The sequence below is a fragment of the Rhyacophila brunnea genome, unplaced genomic scaffold (genome assembly GCF_057557595.1).
Source record: "Rhyacophila brunnea isolate RB1 unplaced genomic scaffold, BYU_Rbru_1.0 scaffold_22, whole genome shotgun sequence".
Classification (NCBI taxonomy): domain Eukaryota; kingdom Metazoa; phylum Arthropoda; class Insecta; order Trichoptera; family Rhyacophilidae; genus Rhyacophila; species Rhyacophila brunnea.
This window is the reverse complement of record NW_028232882.1, coordinates 36,116,956-36,128,342: the sequence shown is the minus strand read 5'-3', so window position 1 is coordinate 36,128,342 and position 11,387 is coordinate 36,116,956. Positions and strand designations below refer to the sequence as shown.

The following is an 11,387-nucleotide window of genomic DNA, read 5'->3' as shown; positions in this document are numbered from 1 at the left end:
AACTTTTTTTTAAATTTGTCATGAAGAATATTTATAAGACGTCACGCTATCAACTGTACCTAGCTTCTAACTATTCAAATCAAACTTTAATGAAGAATATTGACTATTAAAATTACCAGGTAGGTATGTGCTAAATAATTTTCTTTTTTTGTGCTATCGCCTATCAGACGTCGGCGTCCATAGCGTTCATCTTCACACAGCTTCAGTCACAAAACGGAGCCTATTTCTCTGCCACGCATACCGTTGAGCTTTCCTTGAATACTGGGTTAGGGATTACTATATCTTCGTCCTCTCATAATGTAACTAACGTACTGTATTTTCTAGATGTGATACCAAGCAGAACTTCTAGAACCTTTCCCATACGTTTGACAACGTCCCCGCTAGTTACCGTGTCAGTTTCAAGGATTTCAAAGATACATCTATACAACCATAATCATATCTCAACCATATTTCAACCTTAGCCTAAATAATTTCAACATATAAATTTAATGATGCTGCAGCATTTCGTTGAGTACTCGGTGGAATCAATCACTTAGCGGAAGGACCTTCCGGATGGCACGTTCATTCTTTTAAATCGTATAAAAACAACTACTACGCTTTGCAGTCGAAGTTAAAGCCTACCTAAGCTATAATACTTACTACTGCCTCTACGCTTTGCAGTCGAAGTTAAAGCCTACCTAAGCTATAATACTTACTACTGCCTCTTGAATCGAAGTTCGGAAAATGCATTGTTCCGGCCCAGACAGTCGGCGCGAATTTGTGAACGTATATACCTACGTTCATATAATAATATATTATAGTATTGTGTGTGCCACAGTCTGTTCATAAAGTACGGGTGGTAGGTGAAAAAAATATATTATTTTACGTGGTGGCGAAGACTGGAGGGGATATCGTGGAAAGTACACCGAACCAATATCTCGACCCTGGGCATCGAGGATTTACAGCCCTTATTTTTATTTTATGACATTATAACAGGCCCTGTGGCCCAATGACAGTAATGTAGTAGTAGCATTGAAACAATCACATAAACGCCAAAACTTTGAGAAGATCACATTAATGTATTGTGACCTCACTGGAATTCGAACCCGGCGCCCCGGTGTGAGAAGCTAATGGACTAACGCTACGAGGGTCGCATTTTTGAAGTTACAGGTGATTTAAATTGGTACACTGATAGAATTTACGAAGGCCGCACACGAGTCTTTCTTTGGGCTCGGCGTTCATTATCGAAGACACAGAAGTTTGATACACTCTTCAGGCCACTAGGTAAAAAAGCATTAACGGGTCTAAAAAGGTTTGGCGCCGCCAAGATGTACCAACTGTACGGTTGCCAACACGGCGCAGATAACGACTAATGAAAAACGTTAAGAATTACACTGATGTTACGGTTTGGAACAGAGGTGGGTATTACTTATTATTGTAATGAACTGAGATATTGAAGAACCAAAATTAGTGAAGCAGTTCAAAATATTCACGTCTATCCATAGTAAACACTAAACAGTTTCTATTGACATCATACAATAAACAAATCTAGCAATCTTTCATAGTTCATGCTATGGCAATTGAAATACACACCTAAAATGTAAAATCTACTTTATTTGATTGATAAACAAGCCCTTTGTTTGTTTGTTACATGTTTACATCGGTTTCGTATCAACCAACATTTAAATCAAAATGTATACGTGTGTAGTGCGATTATTGAATCACCGTGTACCTGGACGGAATGAGTGAAATCGGAAAACTTTCTTCCTTTTGTTGTACACCCTCACTCGGAAAGGGTTGCCACTCGAAAAAATATAGGGAGGCTTTTTTGCTGCTTGCGACGTTTACACCAAAGATCCTTAAAATACGAATAAATCAATTGATATTTATATTATTGTAGTTGGATGTTTCATAAATTTTATCCAGTCGCTCAAGAATGTAATTGACGAGTTTCAAAACATAATAATAGAGAATAGACATTTTTAATCTACGGGACAATTTTTTTGGGTATATTGGGTATCAATTCCAATTGACGATAATATGTAATTATATTTTTCAACTTTAAAAACGTTTTAAGTCGAGTGATTATTCGCCCTTGAAAATTTGAGCTCGTTTGAATATGCCAATAATTTATTTTCTTGCTTTGAGATGCCGTAGAGATAACGATATGTATTTTTGAAAGTATATGTCATTATGGTGCCTTGTCTTTTCTCCTCATAGATAGGCCTATAATAATATTATTGTAAACTCCGTCGATCTAAAATTGAGAATACATATTAACCCATTTTTGGTTTACGGGGCGTCGCTATTGCACGTATTAAATAATAATCTATTCTTTTATCAACACGTGCATTATACATTAGATTTAATTGTTATTGGTAAACGTTCATTTGGAATTTGCAATTGACCTGTAACTTAACGTAATATTGTTTTTGCCATGATATTTTTTTTTTATTTGAATGGAAAAGAATAAATCTCTATTTATAATATTTTTCCATAGTCGGTAATTTTCGATTTCCTTAACTTCCTGGCGAAGCATTTCCAAAGCCTAATAAGAATCCGTTGAATCAGTCGTCTCTAATTCTCAAACTCTATCGGAAAAGTTGGAGCATCATCACGTCGTGTGTTAATTACTCCTAACATTAGCCACTCTTATAAAAAATCTGCAACTGAAGGGAAGAGTGATGTAAGTGGCGGTGCAAAAGCTTATCACCCTCCCAGTCACTCCTCGCATTTTCACCCCTTCTTTCATATTGACAATATTTCAACCCTCCGAATCAAATACCAGGCATTTTTTTACTCTACTTGAATACTACTCAAGCTGCTGACTGTCGATTCATACTTACCGTCATGCAATGAATGTCTTCGTCGAATTTATCATGACTGAGGAGATCTTCCCCCCAGCCACGAAGGCGTGAGATACATACTGTTTCGGCTTCTTTAGTTATTTAGAGACATTGTAGGTATTACTAGCTAGCACATAAAAATATAAAAATGAGCTGCCTATAAATAGACATCTGCTCATTTAAATTCATTATTATGTATATAAGTACGTATAAATGAAATTAATATCACCTGCATTTCAATTATGACCCATGGCAAATCTACGTTTTCGTGTTTACGCGATTAATGTAAGGATTTTATGTAATTGACTATGCCTTCATTGCATGATGATTTTTGCAAATTACGTTAATTTTTTTAACATATCCGACCATGTCCGATCCTTATAAGATCATATGGGCCCCCACAGAGTGGATGTTTGTATTAACAGATTTTGTTTTTACGAGAAATGGATGTCAGCCACTTGCTCAACCTATTAGCATACTCTGACTCATACACAAATTGAAAAACAATATGACGTGTAATTGTCAGACCCAGGATTCGAACCTGGAACCCACGACGCTATATGCCGACGCTTATGCCGCGCAGCCATCGTGGGTGTCAAATAACATATCCAGTCTCCACCAAAATATTAAGATTTCATTCATTGTTTTTAACACACATAATAAAACGTACACCGTCACACATAAAACAGTCTCCGAGCATTCCGCAAGCATGAAGTCGTGTCTTTTGCCATGTCAACCCTGCAACGCGTAAATCGCTATTGTAACATTTATACAGGGAGAACGGATTGTGATCTTATGTGTGTCTTTGACAACCGTTCAACGGTTATGTAGTTTTATAAAATGTGTTTATTTGTATAATATCCATGTTCTAATGTTCAGTTCCACGTAAAGTCTGATTATCATTTATTTTTCTCTTTGCAGTAGGCGGAATGTCGCGAGGCGGCAAGCCCGCCCAGCAGGCGAAGCGGGTGGCCCCTCCGGCTGTCCCCGACGCCTTCGGAGGGCCTCAGCCGACGGGAGGTCCTCCGGGACTCACGCCCATGACCGTCATGACGGTGGTGGGTCCCCAGCACAGGCTGTCGGGCAGCAGCTTCGGATCATCCCAAGGATACGCCAGCAGTGAAGATGCAGGGTATGCGGGACACGCTCCAGATACACCCCTGCCTATTATTAGAGGTCAGTAATGAAACTGCTGACAGTTTTTTTTAAACTATACAGATTTTATTAGTTTGACCTAATTAATTGCCCATGTGACACATGGACCCTAAGTAAAAGAGAGATCCAGAAACTTGGTAGAGTAGCACAACGTGGTATGGAGAGGTGCATGCTGGGCATAACACAAAAGGACAAAAAGAGGAATGAGTGGATAAGGACGCAGACAAGGGTTGGCGATGTGATAGAGTTCATTAAAAGCCTCAAATGGAGATATGCTGGACACATGGCTCGAAAAAGAGACAATCGTTGGACAAATTTAGTCATCCAGTGGTATCCAAGAGGTACAAAACGTCCGCAAGGTAGACCTAGAGGCCACTGGATCGATGAAATGATAATGTTCTGCGGAAGTACGTGGCAAAGCAATGCGAGAAGTGGAATCAGTTTGGAGAGGCCTTTGTCCAGCAGTGGAATAGGTTCAGACTGATGATGATGAGGATGATGATGGTGACATTTATGATTTGAAAATATTATAGGGAATTCATTGAATAAAAATGTAGGATGTAAATGTAAGTTGCAATCACAGCGTCATCATAAAATAAATTTATAATATTTTAATCTTTATTTCAAAAAAATTAGTTCAGACTAGTAGTCCACACTGTAAAAATATGCACGCTTTAATCAAAATAACATTCCACAAGATCACGCATCGTTATTTCCAATCAAACTCAAATATGAAACCGAAGATTAACGAAACTCATCTATTACCGAAAATTTCCGGGCGCTAGAACTAAATTTAATGTAGCTACCTCCTTCCTAAGACTAAGGAATTTTCATGTTTCTTTTCCAGATGATCATTCAGATTATGGCAGTACGGTGAGCGGTGCGAGTGGCGGCAGTGGTTCAAGTGGGAAGAGTCCAGGAGTGGTCAGCTCTGGTCCCGGAGGGGGCCCCCCCACTTTCACCTTCCCAATGCCTCAGCAGCCGCTTACGCACAAGGCGGCTGTTTACTACCACCACCAGTTAGCTCTGCAAGAGGACCAAGGAATCGACATGACCCAGGTGAGAAACACACATAAAACACATAAACACACACTTGAGACATTCCCAGCCAAACGTAGGGCCTAGTGATACTCTCGATTAATACCGAGTGTGGTACGGGCCGGATTGGTTTGAAAGGTTCTATGTTTGTGTTGTTTTCTTCTTGTACTATTATATATCAGAGATCATCATGTTTTTTTACTGTTAATATTTGAATGTCACCAACTTTATATATCGACTTCAATTGTTGCATTGTCCTAGTTTATTATAGAATATATTTATAGATAAATTATGAATGTTCGAAATTAATTGTTGGAAGAGATACAACGCATATATTGATATGGGAAAACGCCATACTACTCTGGGACAGAACTCGTAAGACGCTGCATCTCCGTTTGCCCCAGTAGCATACTGCTTACAAACAAAACGGTATGAAGACGAACTGAGAGGGTTTTGCAGTAGGATGCAGATACTATGCCAACGATAGGAGACACCCCACGTCTTATCAGAATTGTGATTATGATTAATAATTGGAACACCATATTGCACAAGGAAAATGATTTTATTTTAATTTTTAAATTATTATACTTGTCATTTAATTGTATATTGCGTTTAATCCTCAGAGCCCAGGCCGGGACAGTCCAGGCTCATCGTCGGGGTCTGCGGGCTCAGGTTCCGGATCCCGCCACAGCAGCGCGTCGCTGGACAGCGGAAGAGCTTCCGGATGCCCTGCTGCCGCCCGATGCTCACTCAGCTCGTGTTCCCTCAGCTCTGACCACACCCGACTCGATAGATTACTTTGCCAAGGACTACCCGTAAGTTCCTTTTTGTGTTCACATCAACTTAAACATCAACAATGGTACCTAATATTTTTTGAAATGTGACAGTTTTGGAGAGTAGGGGGGAGGGATACTAAAATCTGATGACATGTGTGGACAACACTTTTATGGATCCTTTTTTCCTTTTTGAGGCTTGAATCTTCTGAAATACATTGAACTGTTAATTATTTTCTATTATTTATAACAATACACTTCATTAAATTTCATATTTTCATAATATTATTCTATGCCTGTGTAGAGTGAAACTACCAGTGTTGCCACGATCAATATTGACCAGGAAATGGTAATTATTGCTTTGAAGTTCAAACAACATTTGAACATAGAAAGTAAACATCATGTAATGATATAATCACTATTCCTATTTGGTCTTGATCGATAATAATGTTCCTTTGACAGTTTATTCACTTGACTTGATGTAGAATCATCAATCAACCCGAGGAAAACAATTCTTAGAACAATGATTGGTTGAATCAATAATTCTTATTTAGCTATGTTGCCAGTTGCTTGCTACCATGTTTGTTTTTATAGCTGTCTCCATGAAACTCGATTGATAGATTGTTCTTTTGAAAATATGTCAAATTATATTTTATTCATTTTTTTATTCAACTTCAATAGCAGTCGAAAGTCATCTTCCCTTTGGATCCTTATGCCGAGTCCACATTGGCAACATGTCGCCGGCAACCTTGTTAAATTTTACGATAATTATCATAATTGCTTAAGAAATTTTGCGATAATTATCATACTTATTGTAAAATTTAACGAGGTTGCCGGCGACATGTTGCCAATGTGGACCAGGCATTAGACTTCACATTACTTTATTTACATTACGTTACTTTCTTGTAGAAGTAGATGATTTCAGATTTTAAGAGACATATTTAATTATGATTTCTTATTGTAAAATAAAAACCTTCTAATTTGTAGGACGACTCTTTTTAATTCAGCAATTTCTACATGTAAACTTCTCAATTTATATGATATTATTCCATGTGAATATAAACGTATTCAGGTATTTAATGGCAACAGGGTATCGCTTCAGAAGCAAAGGCAGCACTATTTAAAATCCCAAAATCCCTTTAAAATTTCATCTTAGTGAGCATACCTTGCATGAAAATAAGCGTTCCATGCTTTGTATTTCGCCATGCTTGCAGGCTCGGTCATCAAAAATCTCCCATATCTCAAACCCTGCCATACTTCTCAGTCTGACTTTCCATTTTCAGTACTAGGGATTAACTCCAGAATGGAAATGCTCAGCTGACCTCACTCATTCTTTGACAAACTCAAGACTTTCTAAAGGTTTTGTCATAATATTTTTTCCAAAGAGTGACTAATAAGTACCAACTCGGGTATACTTCCATATTATAATAATATTATGTACCTATGGTTTTGTTTTTATTTCTAAACCACACTTTCTTATACAAAAACATAGATAAATCATTATTTCCACTACAAGATGGAGCATGAACACAAGGAATCTTAATTGAATTTTCTTGTGAGATTTTATTGTAAGTCATTCCCTTGACTTCTTTCATCAATATTGTGAATACACAGTAAATTTTAACTCAGTATATGAGATTCCAACATATGACCAATCATATGTCAATCAGGAATACACTGTTCTAATCTGTGGTTTGGGTTTTATAATCCTAAGTGTATTTTCATAATGATTTTATTTGTAGATGTAATTTTGACAAAAATGTGACAGGTAAAATAACTCAGCCACCTTGAATGGCTCTATATTTCTAAAAATGATTTGAGTTGGGCCAACACCAGTCACAATGTAAAGATTAATATGTGTTTATTGGTTGTTAACCTGCCCTAAATAAAATAATAAATTGTGAATCCATTACAATATTTACAACACCAACAATGAAGCTCTGCTTGGGCTAATTGCCAAAAACTCAATTCATGCATAAACCTTTCAATAAACAATAGAGTCATTGTTTCCATTCTCTCTTCAGCCCAGAAATCAAATTTTAATAAATGGAATATCTTCATATGAATCAAATCATATTTTGTTCTTCATTATTAATATGATGAGATGACATACTGGGGAGAGTGTGGTTGAAAGCTGCGGCTTGAACTCCCAATTAATTTTGAAGTAGAAACTTGGAGGCCCATTTTAGTCTAATGTTTCCGTTGTCATCTATGGACAAAAGAACACTCATCCACATATTAATTATTTATCCTTTACGATCAGGGCCAGTTTCATAAACAAAGTTGTACAACTTTAAGTAATCAATTTATTCACTCACATATTAGGCCCTTTTCGGACGGGATACCGGTGTCGCGCTCGATATAATATAGGAGGCCTTTGTATTATGTTTATGAACGCCCCGGTACTAATGAGTCAACGCGTGCCCGGTACACTTTTCCGTCGGCCGCTACATTCTCAAGCCGCCGATACGCTTGTTTTTATTACTGCAGCCAGTTTTATGTTCTAATTTATAACGCGAAATTATGCGTTGACTCATTAGCTCTGGGGCGTTCATTAACATAATACAAAGGCCTCCTATATTATATCAAGCGCGACACCGGTGTCCTATCTGAAACGGGCCTTACAGTGCCGGCAAGGTGTATATACCGTGGTGTTGCATCGGTAAATTCTGAGCCCATTTTCATTATCTTAGTGGCGGCAGAAATTTCTCAGGACAAAGGTCGCAAAGATATGCTCAGTGGTTTGGATTTCTCCGCACTCACAATAATAATTATGAATAGTAAATGGGTAAATTACCATATTTTTTTATCATATTAAGTGAAGCTATGTAAAAGATCAACTTATCAATTTGCCAGATGCAAGAATTGAATACGCGACCCACAGCTTTAGATACAAATGCTCTTTCACTAATCTACAGCGGTCGCTTATGATGAGTAGAAGACTTCTCAAACTTTTTATTATGTTACTCACTAAAAAAAATAATGAACAGGTGAAATTCATATAGGTGCAGGTACAGTAAAAACAAAACAATGATTCGGTTGGTCGATGGTGTGCGTGCGGATGGGGAGCCATACTAAATACCTGGCAGCCGATGAGCGTATATTTGTACGTATACGTACGCATACAATCCTATCTAAAAATAGTAAATTTTCAACATTAATGCGAACAACAAAGAGTGCTTGTTTGTTTAAATAAAAAAATATTTATTGTGAAAAGTACTTATAAGAGTATTTCTATTTAAAGTATATAATATTTTCTCTGAGGTGATTTTAAACAAACAGATATTTTTTCAAATACCTACTGGAATATTTGTTGGCTTCCTGTAAGCAATGAAAAGAGATAATCCATATTTTGAGAATCACTGGAGTAGAGCATTTTAATAATTCTGAATCAATATGAATAATCCAAAAAAAATGGCAATAAGAAAGCTCATTTAAATTGTTGGGTGTTTGAAAATGTGCGAGCAGCTGTTTCCATATGGTATTGAACATAAATCATTCCCAAACATTGGTTGAACTTCACTTAACCAATATGCTTCTTACTCATGCATTTCTCTTTTATTAACATGCATTGTTCCCATTGTTCTGCTCCCAGCAGCCATGTTGTTTTAATTTATATTGTTTGCTGTTTCAAGTTTATGTGCAAAACTTCGAAATCCCAAATTAGAAGCTATTTATCTGACAAGGCCTACAACATTATTCAATAGGGAATTTCTACACTACCAACATGATGTATACAATTTTTCAATTCAATTTTCGAACCAGAGGGGCCCAGCAGGGGAACTGAACCCTGACCTCTTAACCGAAACCTTCATATTACAAATTTGAGAACCCATGTTTTAATATTTCTACTAATATTGTTCCTTAAAATCGTCTTTTAAATATTATGCAAACAGTTTTAAAAATTTAATACTTAGTACGTACATAGCTAATTTTTTTTTTAAAACCATGTCCAATCCATCCTAAGAAGATCAGATGGGTGTCCACAATGCCGGCGCGACCCGTGAGGTCTCGCTGAGAGTGGACCGGCCCTTGTAGTCCAGTGCTTAAGGTGTTGGCCTTTCATCCGGGGATCTGGGTTTGATTCCCAGTGAGGTCACTATATATTTATGTGATTTTCTCAAAATCTGGATGTTTATGATTGTTTTACTTCTATTACTATACTACAGTCATTGGGCCTAATAGCCTGCTGTAGTGCTAAAAAGAATATATAACAGATTTTGTTTTCTACGTGAAATGGATATTAGCCACTTGCTTAACTTATTAGGTTCATACTCTGGGTCCAAACACACAATGAAAAACAACATGAAATGAAATCATATTATTTTGCCTAGTGTTGTGGCATATTCAATTTTATATTTAAAATATATTTATTCTAATTCCGTCACTAGATATCTCTAATACCTATCACACATAAAATGAGCTCTGTTTTGAAACAGTGTGTACAATTTATTGTGTTGCCAAAAATGTTGATATGCAAAACGTTGCATACATTAGTTTGTTATGCGAACGCGGTGGATTATATTGTCTGGTGATTATGCCCGTATTATATTTGATACGGCCGGCATACTCATATTTTATTCATTCTGCATCTCAACAAATCATCTTTGTCTGGACACGACTGCAGCCAAATATATTATTACCATGAGAAAGGTTCGGTTCTTCATAAACTTACTATACCGTTTTTGTACAGCCAAATTCGAACAAGAATTTGCATTTGATTATAAAATCTCTCTTGCGGAATGTCAAATGACTTTATTTAATACAATGGCGCCTGTACACATGCATGGATTTACTGGCAGCAATTATAGTGAGTATTTTAAACTATTGTGACAATAACTGTTTACACATAAAAGTACTGACTGTCTCTCCAAATCATTTTTTAAGAGTGAGTGAGATGCGATGTTTTCATTTTATTGTACTATTTCGTACTATTTGACAGACAGTGAAAATCGGTCAACCTGAAAATTCGTTCGTAGTACGATTTTTGCTGGCAGGTTTGCCACTATCGTTCTACTGCGCAGGCGCAGATCGAAAAAATCCTACTGTCGCATGAAAATTCAGAAGCTTCCAAAATTTTTTGATTCATGCGTTCAAGCATGCAACTGCAGGATAATACATGTTTACCCATACATTTTCTTGTAATGACCGCAATAATACTTACTGTCAACAGTAAATCCATGCACGTGTAAAGGGGGTATAAGTTCATATTAAAATAAGTAATATTACATTATTTTGTTTTATTTTAATCAAGTAATACAATATTGTTTCCACCGAGATTATTGTTAGTGAAGACCATTAATGGATATGGATATTCAATGATCAAGCATAGAAAGTCTCTGTGCCTATAACTAATAGAATATTAAGAAAAACTGATATAGTGGATTTGATAGTCAAAATAAGTGTTTTATTCTTTTTCCAGGACTTAATGGTCATAATTTTTGTCGAAAGTGTTTTATTCTTTTTCCAGGACTTAGGGGAGAGCAGGTAGGATTCGTACACTTTTTACTCTAAGCCGTATAAAAACAAAACTGTAAGATATTTTTAAATAACTTCAATGCTGTTATATATCCAATATATTTGGCTTTAATAATAG

General features: G+C 36.6%; 1 protein-coding gene across 2 annotated transcripts in view; it reads left to right on the top strand.

The window, feature by feature from the left end:
* ckn (CRK like proto-oncogene, adaptor protein) overlaps positions 1–11,387 on the top strand; it is a 214,130-nt gene that overhangs the window by 186,208 nt on the left and 16,535 nt on the right. For both annotated transcript variants that reach the window (XM_085949782.1, XM_085949783.1), the window contains 3 exons: positions 3,747–4,001; positions 4,828–5,039; positions 5,642–5,833. In XM_085949782.1, coding sequence (XP_085805908.1) covers positions 3,747–4,001; positions 4,828–5,039; positions 5,642–5,833 — 659 coding nt within the window. The remainder of the gene's footprint in view (positions 1–3,746; positions 4,002–4,827; positions 5,040–5,641; positions 5,834–11,387) is intronic.